We start from the raw sequence: 19,898 nt of genomic DNA on the forward strand, positions 1-19,898 counted from the left end.
AGCAGGGTGGGGCCCACAGTTACCCAAACGGAGCCAAGTGGCCTAGCAGGATGAGGGAGCCTGTGGGAGCTGTGCCCTGGTGCTGCCTTGAGGAACTGGCTTTTTCAATATACAGTCAGTAATACACAAGATTTGCAGTAAGCAGAAGAGAGGGTTGAACGGGTGAAAGTGGGGTAATTAAAAATTGAAAATCCATATTTTCAAAACTGTTAGAAGGGGTAAAACCAGAAGACGTTACTCAGCTTATAAATAATTTGGAAGAAAATCATCTCTCAGGGCCTCCATTCTAAGTCGGCTTATCCTCTGAAGGCAGGATCTTTAAATAAGACTTACCAGGGATTTTGGTGAAATAAATATCCTCGGGTCCCTGACGAGCACGGGAACTGCGTCTCCTAAAAAAAAAAAAAATAAGAGTTTAAAAAAAAAAGAAGTTCATTCAGGAAAAGCAAAAATGACCATATCAGACTAGTCTGGCTTTGAGGAAGAGTGGTTGGTAATTCTGATCATGAGAAACCAGATGGTAAAGGACTCGTTTTCAGTTGCTGCAAGAAGTGACTGATTTCTTCCATGTGTGACGTTTGACCAGTTGTGCCCTTTCATGTTACAATTTTTTTTATTTTTTTAAATATGCACCGCCTCCTCTCTGGTTTTGGATGGGGGAAAAAAGGCCCCTCTGGGCTAATAACATGACTTGGGAAGGTATTGTCCAATGGGTTTTTTCTGCCCTATACCAGACACTCACTGACTTATGAAATACCGGGAGCCCAGTGCTAAATACAACATTATTGAAAGGCTTACCACCTCATGGTGCATCTGGGCTAGGCCCCTATCTGGAGCACATCACGCAAGTATCAGTTATAAGCTGTAAAATTATAGCTTGCATGGAAACACATTGAAAGAAAATCCTACAAAGAGTACTGAAGGGGTTAAATTGATTGCTACAAGCAAGTTAAAAACGCACCTCCGCCTGAGGTAGAGAAAAACAATCACCAGCAGTATCATCGTGACTCCTCCAACCACCATCCCCACTATAAGGGTTGTCCAATTAGAATCTGCTGAAAGAAAGGGAAGAGAATTATTTTCTCATCCTGGGTTCCACCTGCTGTACATTTCTATTTTATTTCAGATTTACACTGTGCACAGTTTTCCTTTTGATTTCCTACAACTATTCTATTTCTGGTGAAACTCCTAGGAACTTGAAGCTTACCCATCCCATCAAGTGGATGCTGGTCATATACAGTACAGAGCCGGCCGGCCCAAACTCTCTTTTAAAGCAGCACTCAACGGTAGAATTTACTGTCTGCATCCAGGCAGCGAACCGCAGTGACTGTCATACAAAGCACTGGAACCACACAGTGCATTCAACGAGCTCACAGATCAAACTGGGGAGGCACAGGAGCCTTTAATCCGCTAACCCGACCTCTTGGGACAGGACTGCAAGGACCCGAGCAGTTTTAAAAGCAAAGGAATCACAAAAGGAGAAAAAAAAATGTACAAATGCTTGAAATTGAGTCTAAAGATTTTTTAAAACTGCTGGAAATACACTGCAAATCCCACCATCATCCGAAATCCCACCATCATCCGAAAGAGTTAATGAGTTAGTTTCTGACGAAGGGTCTTCCTCTGAAACTTCTTTTCTCTCGCATGCTGACAGACCTGCTTTGTGTGCCTTGCATTTTCCGTTTTCATTTTTCAAAGGAATGGGGGAAGCATTACAAATCTACTAACAGGAGAAGAACAACCTGAGAAACTGGAACGGTGCATCACCTTTATCCGGAAGAGTCAGGAACTCATACGTCTCGCTGTAAAACCCGGCCCCCTCTGGTGTCAGCGCCTGCACACGAAAAACATACACCGTACCAGGCAGCAAGTTTGAAACCTTCACAAGGGTACTGTCAGAACGCAGCACTGTGTAGCTCTGTTGATCCACCTACAGGGAGGACATTGGGGGAGGAAAAAAGAGAGAGATAAAACAGCAGCTCCCACCATCAAGGCAACCGAGCTGACCCCAGCCTCTTGGGGGTCAGGACAGGGCAGTTGCGCTCAACAGAATGTAAAGTGAAAAGAATTAAACCTCTCCTTTTTGTGATTTCTCTTGTTCTGTATTGCAAAGGGACCCTGGTGATTAAGAGACGCTAATGATCTCTTTGGAGCAGTGAATGGCCACCATCACATAAGGGGAACATGGTTCTCAAGGAGTCTCATTAATATGTAAACCTTTAGATGCGCCCAGAGTTAAGCACAAGGAATACATGCATGTTAAACAGGGGGACTACACAGCTTTTGTAATTCACAAAACAACAAAAGATCTGCGTCGTAAACCACAAAGCAAAGCTCAAGCTACTTTAATTCATCATCAGTTACTCCAGAGGTTGCGAATGTAGTGTTAGTGGACAAAGATTCTTTTTTTGTTACGTAAATAGAGTTTTATTTTCCTCTCCCCATTCAAGATGATGAGGTACTCAGGAATGGGTTCCATGTGGGTCGGCCCCCTTCACCCATTCTTCCGGCATGAGCCTAGATAGTGAATATTGCTGGGCCATTTGACCATGGCATGCATCGCACCCAAATCTGAACATCCAAGCACAGGTGCGCTCCAGCAAGAGTCACTGGACAGTGATCAGGAATACTGTCGATTTATGCCCCCCACTCCCCATCTCCAGCCCAGGGACAAAGGCCAGTTTAGCACCTCCAACCACCGCTCCTGTCGAGAACAACTCATTCAGCACAGATCAGGGCTCAAACCTGGAGCTGTTCAGTATTGTTTTAAAGGACTAGATGGTCACAGCAGCCACCAACATCCTTGCACTTTCTCAGATGGTTGTGAGTTGCTCTCAAAATGGGATTTTTTTTTTTTTTTTTAACATCAAGGTTATTTGAGAGTGAATTTCACACAAGAAAGTTCCTTTCCACAGGATATGGAAGCGATGTTGCAGCCTGGAGTTTCACTAATTCCCATTGACAAGTCTGTCAGTTTACACTTAACGCCTCGGGGGAATTATCTGGGTGTTGCTTACTCATCTCAATGAGGGATTAGTTTGACTAGTCCTCAGATATATGTAACAGTATCTGTGTTTCAGGATGTTACACTTATTACAGACAACACAGCCTTGCAGCTGCCCAAAGTCCAACACCCTCACTGGCTTGTACGTTTCCTTAATTAAATTGCAGACTGGCTTCAGATCACTTCTTGTTTCAAGCGCATCTACTGGTGTGAAATTCTTTGTCAGCTGGATGTTTGCTATGCATGAAAACCATCACCATGTTTAAATCTAAATCGAGCTATTGAGAAATGGACACCCAACCTGTAGGGTTTTCCGTTTCCCCAATATAGTGTGCACACTCTTTCCCCCTGCTCCCCACACGGGGCATATCTCAGGTTACCCAAGTCCAGAGAGTTTAGGTGCCGGTGTAGTATCTGCTTTCAGTGTGATGGAAGGACCTACACAGGGCAGCTTGCGTCATGCCAGCCTCCTTGAAGCTTATGTCCAATACTGTGCACCAGGCTTACTCATTACTAACTGCTTAATCCATGTGAGGGGCTTTGGTAAAGAGGTGTGACTATCACCAGGTTAACTCCCCGTCCAGAAAGCCCTCCGTCCCTTCAGCTGCTTCACTTTTTGGCACAAATCCACCTCACAGCCTGGTCCTGGATCTCCCACATGAGCTGGAGGAAGCCCTTCTGCTGTGTGCCTAGGAGATCTGAACCATGAAGGAGAACTGTTTGGACTTGCGTCATACACTACAAACAACCTACATTGGGATTTTGCCATCCTCAAGAAAGATGAAAAAGACCAAAGTGCTCTTTGCCCTTTCTCAGTGTGATTCTGAAGGGCTGTGTCCAGGCATTTACCAGAACCTCCAGGTACCGATATAAAACAACAATTGGATGAAATGCCCTTTGATTTCCCAATCAATACCTTGGAGGTCCTTTCTTGAGCTGTGCAAGGCCATAATACTGATTTTTTAGGACACCACCCACCACTGTATCTCATCAATTAGCCCACTGTTGAAGATAGTGAGTAGGGAACACTAAATCCCTGGCCGAATCTGTCAGTAACACAATATCATCCGTGAAAAGGAGTGCCGCAATATGTTCCGAAATGTCTGGAACAGACACCCTGAGGCCATCCCCAAGATGCCAAACTGAGAATTTGACAATGGATTGACAGGATCCTCAAACAGCAGTGGCTTATTTGGGTAGGTGCTGTCTTTCATGGATCAGTGACTAGTTGCAACATGTAGTGTGGTAGAGCCACATTGATGACCAGAGTGCCAGGTTTGACCCATGGTCTGTGCCCGGTTAGCTGATCGCAGCCAGGATAATGGATAGGACAACTGGCCTCAGTGCCTGGGGGCAAGTGGAAGAAAAGTAATCAGGGTTCCCATTGCCAATCCCTACCCAATGGCTGTGTGGATGGATTATGTAAGGCCTACCACAGACAGCCTGCCAACAGTCACAACCTAGGCTCAAAAATGAAGAATGACCAACTGATGAGGTATTGGAGGGAGACTGGTATCTGAGGATTGGAGCCTCAACATCTCAGCACTTCCAAGAGAGCAGATGAGAAAATTAGGGGAAAATCGTTCTTTTGGCCCAGTTTGGCCTGTTTGGGTGACTCAAAGGCAAATATGTTACCAAGAACAACCGTTCTTTAAACATCTCTAGACAGGAATTATAGAAAAGGTAAAAGGAAGTGGTAGAGGCCATGACTCTGGACAGAGAACCTGAGTGGCAGCTGTGAAGCCACCCACATCAGTGGGCTTCTGGAGGAGCAGCAATAAGGGGACAGAGCCAAGTGTCCAGGAAGTGACGGCACCAACAGCACTGAAGTGGGGCAAGTCCACTGATATATTCTCACCTTCTTGCTGTACATGAGCTCGTAGCCTGAAATGCGACTCATCTGCCTCTTGGGAACACCCCAGGACAGAGTAAGGCTGGACTTCTCACGTTTCTTCATCACTATTGAGGTGATTTTAGGAGGTTCTGTGGTAGCAAGAAACAAGAGGTAATAAATATTGTGCAAGTGTCTTAGTTGAACACAATGGCAGGTTGCCTCAGTACTGGGCCATTCAGTACCCATCCGAAGGGTGGTCACCTGGTTCAGTTTGAAGGGTGGCAGCCCAGTAGTTTTGAGAAATTAAAACCAAAGTCATTTTGCAATGCTAGATTTTTTTTTATTTTTTAAAAAGGTCATGTGCACGGTGAAAAGACCTGGCTGGATGTGCACAGGATTTTTTAAAAAAAATTCTGCTCCCAGTTTGGACTGGGTAAAAGGTGCCCAACACACTAGTCAATGTTCCACACCACAGTGAGGAACTAAAACACTGGCTTACGACAGAATACCCAAACTCCAGCATACACGCTACCTGCAAAGCTAAGAAGCAGTTGTGATATGCAGTGACTGCATATCCACAAGCTGCACGCCTGGCCCAGAGACCACCCCCACCCACATCTCGATGTCAAGGGCAGTTCATTGCTCCACAACACTTGGCTTTGGCGCTGTCCTGGCCAACATTTCCCTCTTCAACCAATACCACCAAAAACAGATGAACTTGTTATTCATTTCACTTGCTGTTGATAGGACCCTTGTTGTGCACCAATTGGCTGCTGTGTTTACCTACATAACAGTGATTACACTTCAAAAGTAATTCATTGGCCGCGATGCACTTTGGGACCTCCTGGGATGTGAAAGGTGCTATATCAATGCAACATTGCTTTTATACCCAGCCTAAAGGGCACAGTGCCCACAATACTCATTGATTACAGTTGAGTGGCACGATAAGATGCTGAATTACTCAGACTCCAGCAAGACGGGTTTGGGCTGCGGGATATCGATGTTGCATTGGTAGAGCTGTGGCTTATGTCCCAGTCTTGGTTTTTTGTTGGTATTCAGCCCTGGAGAATCAGAGTCCTCAATTTTGCAGTGACTGTATCTGATACTCTTATGGTAGTCTCGCAGCTTCTCTGGTTCATGAAGAGATTTGGCTGATATCGCCCTTTTTCTATATTTCTCTCGAACATACATCACACACTGCAAATAAACAGCTTTAAATTTCTGTCCCCTGCATGTTAAACAAGAGGGTAAATGCTCCGAGTATGGAGTAGGCTCAAAGAGAGAGTGCCGGATTGGGCATCAGCCTCACTGTGCTGCAGCCCCACCTCTAACCCTTGCTCCCTTTCACCATGGCTCCACGGTAGGAGCACGGGATTGGTGAATTTACCGCAAGGGTTCGTGAACAGGGGAAGTGCGTTTCTATATTGGAACCCATTGAATGCTTGGGCGGTACTAAGCCATGCAAACCAGAGGTCCCTAGTTGTATCCTCAGTTGGTTTCAAGTAAGGCAGCGGTTTTGGCACAACAGTTGGCCTCAGTACCCCGGACTGGAGAAAGAGAAAGAAAAGTCAGCCAGTTCCCACTCCTGATCGCGATTCAGTGACTCCGGCTGGAAGTGCCTGCGTGTATACATCAGATGCAATGGGATCAGACTTGGCTGGGAGTCCTAAACAGGACACCAGTCATTGTCCAGCTCCCACATAAGGGAGGGCCACTTGAGCAAAAGGTACAGGAAGGCTGCCAGGACCCGTGATCAGCGCCCGCAGCGGAGGAGTAGACAAGATTAGACGGTGGGGTGGGGGGGAAAAATCAGGATAGTTGATGTCCTTAGAGGAGGGGGCAGTAAGTACCAACAATCCACATTCCTGACTCGAGGTGGCCCTCGCTCTTGATCGGAATGCCGCCTCACTTTGCTGTTCAGTTTAACACGTACCCGTCTCGTTAATTAAGGCAACAGCGCTGGCGACACTGCGCGTGAAGCTCTGGTCGGACACTCCATTCCTCGCTTCAACCTTGAAGGTATAGTTGGTGTGTGGCTCCAGCTCCACCACACTCACGGTGGTCTCCATAAATGGGAACTGCCGGGTAAAGCGGACACCCGCCTCGCAGGGTTTGCAGTTTCCCGTGTCCCAAGCGCAGCGCTCGCACACCACACTGTAGGTGAGGTCGCTGCGGCCCCCGGTGTCACTGGGCGGCATCCACTTCAACAGAACGGTGGAACCCACGGCAGTGGCGGTAACGGCCTCGGGCATGGAGGGCGGCCCTGTAGATTAAACACAATAGAAACATTAAGTCACCACACCGCTGCCGGGGGACGGCTTATTCGGCGATAGAGAAGACCCACATGAGCACACTGCTCATCCTGGCTGGCCCCAACCTCACTCTGGGGACAGACAGGGGCAGAGGCCTATACTCCAGGGTTCAACAATGAAGGCTTTAGAACATGGGGAAAAAAATGGAGCAGGAGTAGGCCATTCGGCCCTTCGAGCCTGCTCCGCCATTCTATATGATCATGGCTGATCCTCTATCTCAATACCATATTCCCGCTCTCTCCCCATACCCCTTGATGCCTTTTGCGTCTAGAAATCTATCTATCTCCTTCTTAAATATATTCAGTGACTTGGCCTCCACAGCCTTCTGTGGTAGAGAATTCCACAGGTTCACCACCCTCTGAGTGATGAAATTGCTCCTCATTTCAGTCCTAAATGTCCTACCCCGTATCCTGAGACTGTGACCCCTCGTTCTAGACCCCCCAGCCAGGGGAAACATCCTCCCTGCATCCAGTCTGTCTAGCCCTGTCAGAACTTTATACGTTTCAATGAGATCCCCGCTCATTCTTCCAAACTCTAGTGAATACAGGCCTAGTTGACCCAATCTCTCCTCATACGACAGTCCTGCCATCCCAGGAATCAGTCTGGATGGCAGTACTCCCTCTATGGCAAGTAAATCCTTTCTTAGGCAAGGAGACCAAAACTGCACACAGTACTCCAGGTATGGTCTCACCAAGGCCCTGTATAACTGTAGTAAGACATCCATGCTCCTGTACTCAAATCCTCTTGCAATGAAGGCCAACATACCATCTGCCTTCCTTTACATGCAGTGCACACAGACAAGTGTGGAAAAGGTGATTATACTCACGAGAACACGCAGAGGTGGCGGGGTCACGGGGGGCTCGGTAGAAACCCTCCTCGCATGGACACGAGCTGGAACCTGCTGCAGAGGGCTGGGTGTTGGCGGGGCATTCCAAGCAGGGGTCATTGGTGGCCTTTGACTTGAAGAACCCTTCCTTACACACTGGAAAACACAGATGCACGATTTAGTACAGAATCAGTAGAAGCAGAGACATCAAGAACAACTCAACAGGATCATCAATGTCCAAGTCTCTGACTCGGATCTAGCAGCAATATTTAATATCAGTATCACACGCCTCTTTCTTCACCCCACCCCCCCCTTTCTGGTAGCTCGTACAAGTGCCCATTTTTCATTTGTTAAGAGTTGCTGGGCTGTTCAACTGTGGGGCCATTGTAGTCAAACCTGATGCTGTTTAATTTGAGCAAATTCAAGGCACTTTTATACTCTGGGGATATCACTACATCACGTTTCAGGAGAGCCACCTCACATGGATTGGGGAAGCTGATCTCCGCAGACCACTGGCTCCACTCTTACAGAGCCCCACACAGGATAAACCTACATTTTCATGGGTTTACGATGCCATCTGTTCCTGGGCTTGTTTACACTAATGGACTGGAGCTGAAGGAGGGAGAACCTGTACCTCTGCAGTCAGCTGACCGCCTGTCGTGTAAAAAGCCTATTTAAAAGTTACCCGGAACCACTTGTTGTTTAAACAGGTGAAGAAGCACCAGCCAACTACTCGAGATTAGGGCGCTCAAAAACAGAACGGCTTTAATATTTGGTTTGGTGGGATGTTAGTAGCACAATCAGTGACCAGTTTATTTACTGGGTTTCCACACCAGCTTTAATAAATCCAACAAGTTCACACTGCGGGGATGCCAGCGTCCACACAATTCTAGCACCCCACTAAACCAGATATGAAAACCAACTACAGGAAACTTTTTTTTAATCCGGCACGGACGGGACTGACGTGGTGCCGGTTCATCAAAAATTCCGGATAACCGAACGCTGTAGTAAAAGATAGGGAGAGCTGACAGCTCCATATGAAGCAACAAACCCTGTTGCTTAGCAACAACTGTAGAACAATGGCCACAAGTTTCAAGCGTCTCTGTAGCTTAGCAACAGCTGCAGCCACACCCTTGCACAGCACAGATGGAAGGCGGCAAATACAATATGAAGTAAAACCTACTCCTGAATTTTGCCGGTTAACCGAGATTTCCGGTTATTTAGGTGCCGGTAAATCGAAAGTTTTCTGTAGAAGCATTGGCTTTGCACTTAGGAGTGGAGCAGAGAGAGATAGGCTACTTTGTGTAGGAGAGTTCAAGATGTCTCTCCAGTCGAGAGCTCATGAGTGGCTGGGTTAAGTGATTTCAATTTACTTGTGTAAACAGAATGTCAACTGCCTGACAATCAGACTATTGTAACTGTCAAGCTTGTCATTCTAATGAAAGGAGTCAGTAGGTACCAATTGTGCAGTCCTGAAACCCTGTCCGTCCGGAGGCTGCTTCTCTCACTTTGGGGGAATTTCTGGTATTTTCCTGCATTCCAACCCGACACGTACTCAGCAGCTGGGGGGACAACTGCTCCAAGCAAACAGCCACCTCCTGTTGGTTACACAGAGTGGGTTCAGAGCTGGGGGCCTGAGTTTATGACAGGGGATATAACAGTTCCTCTGTGTACACAGCAGAGCACAGCTGACCTCGTAGGCAAGTTGTGTGCTGAGCGCATCCAGTCACTCCGAGAGAACATTCCCAACATAGACAAAAGGCTGAAGAGGAGGAGGGGGGAAAAAAAAAAGGACGGGTTCTTCACACGACCTCAGGCATTCTCACCCCAACTGGTTTGTTCATTCCACTTCGCCAGCAACCAAGTGACAGACAACCAACTGGCTCATCAAATTAACTGAGCACGGAGCATGCATTAAACAGAACATGGAGATTCCCCTTCCCAGTCCTGCACCCATCTCTTAAACACTAGCATCTGCCTGCTGTTGGGCATTCTATGAACTTCCAGATGTTCCATTCACCTCTTGCTTGAAAATTACCATTTGTAATATTAGCAGATGATTGCTTTACATGTTCATATGACAACCCTCTGACTGCAATTTCAACAGAGGTGTTGACGCTCCTCTGCTATTATTCGATGTTATGTAAATGTACACAGTGTTCATACGCCAACACCGCACATTGCAAATCACCAATTCCTAGGTTCACAGCATTTGATGATGTTTTTGCATCTATGCCGGGTCAGCCGTGGCTCAGTGGGCAGCACTCTGGCCGGAGTCAGGTGGTCATGGGTTCAAGTCCCACTCCAGGGACTTGAGCACAAAAATCTAGGCTAACACACCAGTGCAGTGCTGAGGGAGTGCGGCACTGTCGGAGGTGCCAATGAGACGTTAAACCGAAACCCTGTCTGCTCGCTCAGGTGGATGTAGAAGATCCCATGGCACTATTTTGAAGAAGCGCAGGGGAGTTGTCCCCGGTGTCCTGGCCAATATTTATCCCTCAATCAACATCACTAAAACAGGTTAGCTGTGCGCAAATTGGCTGCCATGTTTCCTACATGACTACACTTCAAAAAAGTACTCCATTGGCTGTAAAGTGCTTTGGGATGTCCTGAGGTTGTGAAAGGTGCTATATAAATGCAAGTCTTTCTTTCTTTCTATGCAATGAGAGCCATTTAGAGGGAAAATAAAGAACTTGTATTTATATAGCATCTTTTATGACCTCAGGACATAGCAAAGTACCTTTTACAACCAATTAAGTACTTTTGAAGTGTGGTCACTGTTGTAAGGCAAGAAACAAGACAGCCAATTTGCACACAGCAAGCTCCCACAAACAGCAATGAGATAATAACCAAATCATCTGTTTTAGTGATGTTGGTTGAGGGATAAATATTGGTCAGGACACTGGGGAGAACTCCCCTGCTCTTCTTTGAATGGTGCCATGGGATCTTTCACCTCCACTCGAGAGGTTGAATGTCTCATCCGAAAGACGGCATCTCCAACAGTGCAGCACTCCCTCAGTACTGAACCGGAGTGACAGCCTAGTTTTTGTGCTCAAGTCCCTGCAGTGGGACTTGAACCCACAACCTTCCAACTCAGAGGCAAGAGTGCTACCCACTGAGCCCTGGCTGACCCCTTATTATGGAATGAAACACAAACTATTTGCAAAACCCCAAAGATGACTTGGAATGACTGGGTCCTAAAGCATAAACACACCCCATTGTCCAAATTGGCCTGCATTTCTCGTACAAGCAGTCTTCAATAACTGCGGAGCTGGTACACAAGGACAGCAAGAATTGTTCATCTCTCAAACTGTGCTCACTGCCTTTGGGTTGTCCCAATTCATCTGAACATTAATCATCAGAATCAAAAGGGAACGAGAGTCCCTTTGACAGCAACTCAAGACACATTTTCATATTCTAGAGGACATTCACTGACAGGGTCGTGTCGGCACTGACATCCTGCTTAATAATGATGTCAAACAGCTGCCCAAATAGCAAGAGACCTCAAATGGCACAGCTGCTTTATAGCGGAGACCCTGGGAGAGCAGGAATGGTGAGGCTGCTTTGTTCGAGCTAAGAGCTCATATTGAGCCAGGCTTGCAGTTAATAGAATAGGAATGTCTATCTCGGCAGCAGTAATACTAATGCACTCAGGAGCGAGGCTGACATGCTCAGGGCTCAGTCAGAATGCCCGGCTATTCTGTCTATTCATTGTTAACAAAGTGAAGCCGGGCCCCTACAGGCTGCCTCAATACTGCTCGTTGTTGAGGGATTAACACTGGTTCTGTATCTGTCGTATTCCCGTGGCCTGGTACGCACCCAATAGTACATGGTATTTCATGAATGGAAAAGGTTTAGATCACATGGGACCAATGACCCACGAATAAATTTTAGCATTCATCACAAAACTATGGTGTTTCTTTCAAAATGAGAGTTCAATTGTTCCCCCCAAACAGGAGAGAGATCCTGAGGATGTGGGGACATCCTCTTTGTGCCTGGTGCTAGCAGTAGAGACCAGACTGCATGGCGCAGCACATACCAGGAGAGATCACGCCCAGAGCACCCTTGGAATGAAAAAAAAATCACAGGAAGGAGTTTTGTCTACCAGAGCAACACCCTCCTCTACCCCACCCCCTCCACTTCAAGTGCTGGGCTGGCCTCTTCTGACAGTCTTGGTGAACATACAGTTTGAGCGAAGTAACACTGCTCTGTTATTGGGAGGGTAGATTTCCGCCTGATCAGGAGGATACACATCTGCTAACACAGTTCAAAAGCACTCAGAATTCCCATGTAAAGCAGAGATCGTCTTCGTCTCCTGTGGAGAGGAGGAATTCTAAGAATATCTCAGTTTGTTTATTCTGGGTCACTGGTGAGTTTCCAGTTTGGGGCAGAAATCGGATGCAAGATTATGGTACAACAGTGGCTTCACGTCTCTGCTGGACCTGTATTGTTGGATACAGTACCAAAAAGGAAAACACTTTTAAACTCAAGCGGGATTATACGGAGGAGAACTCTCTAGAAGGGCCTCTTCTCTAGGAGTTGCATGATTACCTACGCACACTGGGGCAGGAATTCCTCAGGCCTTCCGGCAGCAGAAGAGCTGGAAAGCAGACCAGGACCTGGACATGCCTGATCCCGGCCTTACATCGGAGATCCTACTCGATCTTCCAAGGGACAGAGCGCCCGCCCACCCATTACAAAGCCACTGAGTGTTCCGGGGCAGGGGCTCCTTACATTGGGACCTTAGCCTGGTGGAAGGTCGGGGAATCTTTGGAGACTGGTACACCCACGAGGAAGAGGCCTTTATTGCCAGATGTGAAGACCACTTTGGGGCTCCAGGGAAGCAGCCTGGACTGTAGAAGCTCAATTTTAGCATCTGTAATACAGCCCCCTTACAAAGGGGACTGTTGGAGGCTGAATCGGAATGTTTTCAGGGGCCTTTAACATCCCTCTGGCCTGGACAGCAAGGCTGCATTTGTGGCATCCTGCAATAGTCAGGAACCAGAGATGTACTCCTAGTGGTTTGGGCACCAACCAGCATTATTTAAAACGGGTGAACGGCCACTGACCCGCGTATTCGGGCACGGTCAGTGTTGGAGGTTACCAGTGGGCATGATCCTAGCATAATGGAAGTCAGCGGTCTTTATAAGAGGGAATATGGGGTCAGAAACTAAGTTCAGTGTCAAACAGGATGCTGATGTTGCAAACGGTCTGATTAAACCGGATATAGTGGCCGGAGGAATTGGTGTGACGAGGCCGCATACAATGATTTTAGTCTAACTGATGTTGAGCTGGAGGAAGTCGTGACCCATCCAAGACTGAATGTTGGACAATCTAACAGCACAAGTTGTAGAGTGGTAGAGAAGTAGAGCTGGGTGTCATTGGAATACAGTGGAAGCTGTACCCCTGCATGAAAGAGGAGTGAGCCTGGGATAGATTCTTGGGAGTCTCCGGAGGTGACGGCGTGGGGAAGAAGAGAAGTCATTGTGGGAAATGAACTGGCCAGGTTTAGACAGACCCACAAAGCTGAATGATGGAGAAGAGGTGTTGGAGCAGGATGGTGAGGTCAACCTTGTCAAATACCAGAGAGGTTGAGGAGAATGAGGGTGGGTAAAGGAGGATGGTCACAGTCACAGTCACAAGGGATGTTGTTCGTGACTTTGAATAGGGCTGTTCAGTGCTGCGGGAAGTGCTAGTCACGGCTTTCTTACAGTTTCAAGGAGATGATCTCTTCACACTGGCATTTCCTGGGTGGGGAGATCATACATTATAACTTAAGCATCAAATAACAGGTCTGTAAATCAGTAACAGAATGTAAACACGCAGCCCAGCTGCCTTTTTTCTAATCGGGATGAGTGTCCCTGCCAACACACCAAGGGTAAAGCACCGTGACCTTCACCACAAGAGGGGCTGTCCTGTGTGGAAAGATGAACAAATAGCATTTACACCAAAATGTAGCAGTTTCGAACCTGCTGAATCCAACATCATTTACTCTGCTGGCATTCCCAACCTGTTCCAAAGGAAAAGGTGGAAAGATGAAATGCGGTCACTGGGAAGCACAGATTTTGTGCCAGTTCTTCAGGTGTAAGTGGCACAGTCAATGTGGTTAATGTATGATGGAACCTTAAAACCAGAAGCTATCATCTGAGCTAAATCTGAGCTAACTTCAAATTGGAGTTAATTCAGAACAACTTGTATTTACATTACAAGTAGAAAAACTGCTCCCAGCAGAAGAAAGGAATGGACACCAAGCCCCAAGCCCCAGTAGGTAGTTAAGGATGTGACCAAAATTTCAGTCAAGGAGATGAAATTTTCAGGAGGCTTTTGATCATGGAGAGGCAGAAGAGTTAGGGAGGGCTGTTGCAGAAGGAGTATAAGGGTAAGGAAGTTTTGCTACAATTGTACAGGGCCTTGGTGAGACACACCTGGAGTACTGTGCACAGTTTTGGTCTCCTTATCTAAGGAAGGATATACTTGCCTTGGAGGCGGTGCAACGAAGGTTCACTAGATTGATTCCTGGGATGAGAGGGCTGTCCTATGATGAGAGATTGTGTAGAATGGGCCGATACTCTCTGGAGTTTAGAAGAATGAGAGGTGATCTCATTGAAACATACAAGATTCTGAAGGGGATTGACAGGGTAGATGCTGAGAGGTTGTTTCCCCTGGCTGGAGTGTCTAGAACTAGGGGGCATAGTCTCAGGATAAGGGGTCGGCCATTTAAGACTGAGATGAGGAGGAATTTCTTCACTCAGAGGGTTGTGAATCTTTGGAATTCTCTGCCCCAGAGGGCTGTGAATGCCGAGTCTTTGAGTATATTCAAGGCTGAGATAGATAGATTTTTGGACTCTAGGGGAATCAAGGGATATGGAGATCAGGCAGAAAAGTGTAGTTGAGGTCGATGATCAGCCATGGTCTTATTGAATGGCGGAGCAGGCTCGAGGGGCCATATGACCTACTCCTGTTCTTATTTCTTATGTTCTTAAGATCAAGGCAACTGAAGGCTCTGTCACTAATGGTGGACTGGGGGTGGGTAGGGAAGAAGACCAGGGTTAAAGAACCTGAGGGCATGGGAGGAAATACAAGACTTCAGCAAGTTGCAGAGGTAGGGTGGGATAAAACTAAAGGGACAAGCAGATCAAAGCCCTCAGATTATTTCTATCAATCTTTAGGTAAAACATGCTTAGCAATCTGAGCAGGACTATAGGACGGGATGTCAGTTTACAAATCAGAGCTGTTTATTTTATTAAAGAAACACCCACAACTTAGATTCAGACTTTTCTTTTGAAAGAACATACAAAAGGAGGGTTGGAATGTGTGTTGGCGAATTTTTGAATGAGATCTAGTCTGACATTGCAGATTGAACAGTTCAAAGGTTGCCAAGGTCATGTCGCGTGTATTTAATCGTTAAGGTTTCGAGGTAGGTGTTTCATAGCAGACGAGAAGCAGCACCATCTCCAAGATATGGTCCTGGCGACAGTGCCTCTACCTCATTTCAAATGCATTATGACTGACTGGGGCTCATCTGGGGAAGAGAAAGAACAGCCAGACAGAAAGAGGTCACAGTTCTTAACCTTTCTGTAAGTGAGCAGAGTTGAAAGGAAGTTGAAAGCCCAGGGTTTTATCACGTAGGGTGCACAGGGCTTTAGGAAAGGATAATGACTCGTCATTAGGAGCGAGCTGTCAGCACCAGCCTGGCTACAGTTCCGTTCTGTGTGATCCTCCAATTAACTAGCAACACAAACACAAATGCATCAGTCCCTCAGGGACAATGAGGCCTCAACAATCAGACTGGAGCATTTACGGAGAAGGATATGACCTGGAAAATGGGGCGGTGATCGGCTAGATTGGACTGGCAGGTATCAGAGCCAGACTGGTACACCATGAGCCTGATTTAGGAAGGTGCCCGGTCAGTAAAACAATTCAGTGAGTACACTGGCAATGTCACAAGGTACAAATCGACATGCAATAGCATTCCAGAGATACTGGAAAGGCATTCACACTGGCCACAGCTGCCAACGAGTATGGAATGCAAACAAACTGCAGGCCAACATAACCCTCTTTACCGCACTGCCCCCCTCACCAAAGTCACCGAGTGCCACTGGCATACAGTCTCAAAAGGTGCCAACTGGCCTCTAGTGCCTCACCCTAGGGACCATTCTTCATAGGTCAGCCTAGACAGAAAGTGTTGCCAGACTATTTGATCATGCGGGGCTTCACACAAACCCAATCCTATCTACATCCGATGTTCACACATGCACTTTCCAGAGGAGGGAAGCGAGATAGTGATCAGGAGCTGGAGTTTCCTTTGCCTAATCCAAAGGCTCTGAAGTAAATTGTAGCACCCCAGCTACTGGTTGAGATCAGCTAACAGTACAGTGAGGGGGTCGAACCCAAGGGCTTCCCCCCACCTTCCAACCACGCATGGCACTGCCTACCTGCAGTCAAGCAACAGCCATCTGTGGCAACAATTGAGACGCACAAGAGAAAACCCGGACGCAGCAAAACAGACGAGTTGTCCCCAGATGGAAGCAATGATAGCTCAACACCCCAGGTCTGCTGGTGGACAAGTGGATGAGGGTCCAATTAATGAGGGAGCTGAATGAGCCACGACAGAGAACACAGAAAGAAAGTGCAAAGCACGAGGAGAGAACTCAGTGAGGAACTGAAGAAAATCAAGAGCAATTAATGACAAGGATCAGAGTGAAGGGATGAGGGAACCCTGAAGAAAAAAAGGACACCATGAACTAGAGTGGATTGGTTAGAAAACAGAGCCATTCGGAGGGACAACTGGATATACATTTTGGGAATTGAGTGAAGAAGCCAAGGAGCAAAGGCTTAAATGTAGGGTAATTGCACAAGTGATTGTGTTCTGAAGGAGTTGGGTCATAAGCACCACAATCATTTATACAATAGGAAATCTGTTTGGTCACACAGTGCCAATGGTCTGCTGTCCTTGTTACCCATTTAACAGCAGGCCTGGAGCAGTCTGTTAAAGAACATCAGGCGATGGTCAAGATCTGGCTTTTATGTTCAGTGCCATATTGGTTTGCCTAGAAGAATATCAGTATTTGCATAATTGTTTAGAAGAGAAAGAGAGCAAGGGAAAAACCAGGGCTGGAATCGAGCCAAGGAGCCTCATTCATCTTCTGGAGGACGACAAGTCAGTGCTTTCCTGATGCTGCCCCACATCTGGAGCAGGGAGAGGAAGTTCGGAGTTTTTGCTGGAGTTACTGTGCACATCCTGCGGAACTATTGATTCAAATCTTTGAATAGAATGATGTCATCCAGTGTGAATCGCCGGGTTTCACTTAAAATCCAGTAGGATTTTAAAAAATTTCCAAGAATATATTCATGCTGTAAATATACTAAATATCTTTCACCCATCTCCTAACCCGGTGCTGCCAATTCCAGTCCTGGGCACACCTGGAATGCACAATGCAGACCTGTGGTTGAACATTAAAAAAAAAGACAACTGGGTTCAGCGGACTCTTCTCTGCCTGTGAGGTCTGGCGAGTGGTGGTTCCTGACTGATGGGGTCGGACTCTCCTGATGGCGACATGATTCTGAGGAACCATACACTGGACAGCCTGAGGGAATGGGCATCATTACCAACCGAGTCAGCGAGCGCACTCCAACTCTTGGGAAATGGTGGCAAGGAGTCCGGGGAAAACAAGCCCAGACATATCCACCATCAAACTCTAGCCCACAACCAAGGAAATGAGCAAACCCTTCAAGAATGTCAGCAAGAATTCAGACTCCGTAATGCCACACTGCAACTTCAAACTGTGTCAGACTGAAACACGCTGGGCCCGTACGAGGCAGGACTGGGCCTGTTCAAATATTGACACAGGAGGCCATTATGAAAAGCCTTTATTTTGCACTTACTAATCAGGGTGTATCCAGAATGTCTACAGATTAACTCATTTAATGCCAAATTTCAGTTCCAATTTCTAGGTGAATTATTTCCCCTTCTTTTCCTGGCGACTTCTCTCCTCTCCCGAAGGCGATGTCACTGGTCCCCCGTCCCGCCACCCCACCCCAACCCGCCACCAGGGCCTATCCCAAGTGCCGATTCGTCATGTATGAATTTGAATAATGAGTGTAAGCAGGATATTTTTTGGGAGGAACATTATGACCAAGTCCCATTCTATTCTCGCCCAGCATACACACCCTGGACAGCAAACAGGAGCCAGAACCCTGGGCAATTATTGCCTTGCTGGCCCAGGAACAGAGTCTAATTGTACCAACTCTGCCACAGCCCTGGCCACTACTTTAGCACAGACCAAATATCCCTGGGACTTTCCTGGTCAGAACGGCTCAGATTCTCACTGCCTTAACTAGCCAAACCACTGAGCGAGTATTTCTACGCAATTAGTCACTGCATAAGCAGTGTGCGCTCTTTCACCCCACTCTGTAATCCACATCAGCACATCAAACCACGGAATGATAATGTAACAAACTTTTGCCATGCGTCTGTCCATAGGAGTAATTTGCAGTAAACGTCCATTCAACAAGGCTGGAAAGAGGTTTTATTTTGGGAGAGGGAATGGGAAGTCTATTAAAACAAACTTTTTTTTGTGCGACCTCAAACTTTATGGCAGAATCGCACTGCGCCGCGCCAAGTGAAGGGTTGGAAACAGGACTCACTGGGGACTTAACATATTTTGGACAAGACAGCGTGTCTCCACTAGCACAAGCATTCCAAGAATCAGGCCCCAGGTCAGTAACATGTTGGAATGGGTCGACAACAAGAGCCAATTACATCTGCATAAAGACAGGGGAATCTGTCCCAGCTGCAATTTTGGAAACTTTCATAAAGTGCTAGAAATACACAGCAGGTCTAAGAGGGGACAATTTTTGTTAATGTTTCATGGAAAGATCTTTCATTAGAACTGAAGCGTCTCCAGCCAAAGCAATGACCCGACTTTTCCCTTTCAAATACTGACAAACCTCTTGTGCATTTCCAGCGTTGGAGGTGCTTTACTTTGTCTAAACTTTCTGGTTGACCAACCTGAAGGGATTTTTCAAGTCACTCATATACTGGAATAGGTTACTGAGTACAAGGTTAGAAAATTGATTTGGGTTCAAATTCAGCCCAGGCAGAGGGGATGAAGGCTTCCTCTCTCCTATGGGCAGAGAGGCAGGGCACGGAACAGTCTTTTTGCCTTTAGGACAAAGCCCAGCTGGATAAAAGTCTCCTCTCCTGCTGTGATGGGCCCAGGACTGATGTGAATCAGCAGCTTAAGTGCATATTTATGGCTTGACACTGCCCTAGAGTCACTCCACAGTAAAATTGGATACTGGGATAGGGCTAAAGAGAGGAAATTAAAAACATAATAATCACAGCTGAGTCCATAATGGCACCCATAAATTAGCACATGGAAAATTAAATGCATTCCCATTTACTACAGGATATGGCGACGACGCTGTGACAAGACTTGCACAAACTCAGATTAAATGTTACGTAGGTGACTGCTCCTGTATAGCCAAGGGCTACTGGACAGATACTAAAGCACAAGGTTAGCCCTAATACAGCCTAATGGACTACCTGGCTGATCCTTGCACTGTCGGAGTTGCTGTTCACGTCGGCATTGAGCCCACAATTGCCGCAAGTAGTTTCTCATATCAATCATCACTGTACAAGAGACTGCATCACTAAGCAGTATATGCATTTTTTTCTTCTTTCCTTCCCTGAAGGCACTGACTTGTGACTGGAGTACGGTTCCATGGGTGGCAGGTATCCTGGTATCTCCCTCTAGTATGCATTCTTCATGTGTCAGCCTCAAATGATTTTTTCCCTCTTCCCTGGCTTAAATGCACTGAAGCTAATCGCAACTCCCAAATCAGATCAGTTAACTGGGGATGGCACCCAAGAGGTTTAATTCATTTTCAGGATGTTAGCAGCACTGGCATGGCCATCAT

At 46.8% G+C, this 19,898-nt stretch overlaps 1 protein-coding gene across 1 annotated transcript in view; it reads right to left on the minus strand.

Moving 5' to 3' along the window:
- epha2b (eph receptor A2 b) overlaps positions 1–19,898 on the minus strand; it is a 50,080-nt gene that overhangs the window by 12,657 nt on the left and 17,525 nt on the right. The window contains exons 4-9 of the mRNA XM_085967012.1: positions 7,977–8,132; positions 6,772–7,101; positions 4,863–4,987; positions 1,768–1,930; positions 962–1,052; positions 334–392 (exon numbers count right to left, since the gene is read on the minus strand). Coding sequence (XP_085823138.1) covers positions 334–392; positions 962–1,052; positions 1,768–1,930; positions 4,863–4,987; positions 6,772–7,101; positions 7,977–8,132 — 924 coding nt within the window. The remainder of the gene's footprint in view (positions 1–333; positions 393–961; positions 1,053–1,767; positions 1,931–4,862; positions 4,988–6,771; positions 7,102–7,976; positions 8,133–19,898) is intronic.

This window comes from Somniosus microcephalus, chromosome 25 (assembly GCF_052327205.1).
Source record: "Somniosus microcephalus isolate GS21.2 chromosome 25, FLI_Smic_1.0, whole genome shotgun sequence".
Lineage (NCBI taxonomy): Eukaryota > Metazoa > Chordata > Chondrichthyes > Squaliformes > Somniosidae > Somniosus > Somniosus microcephalus.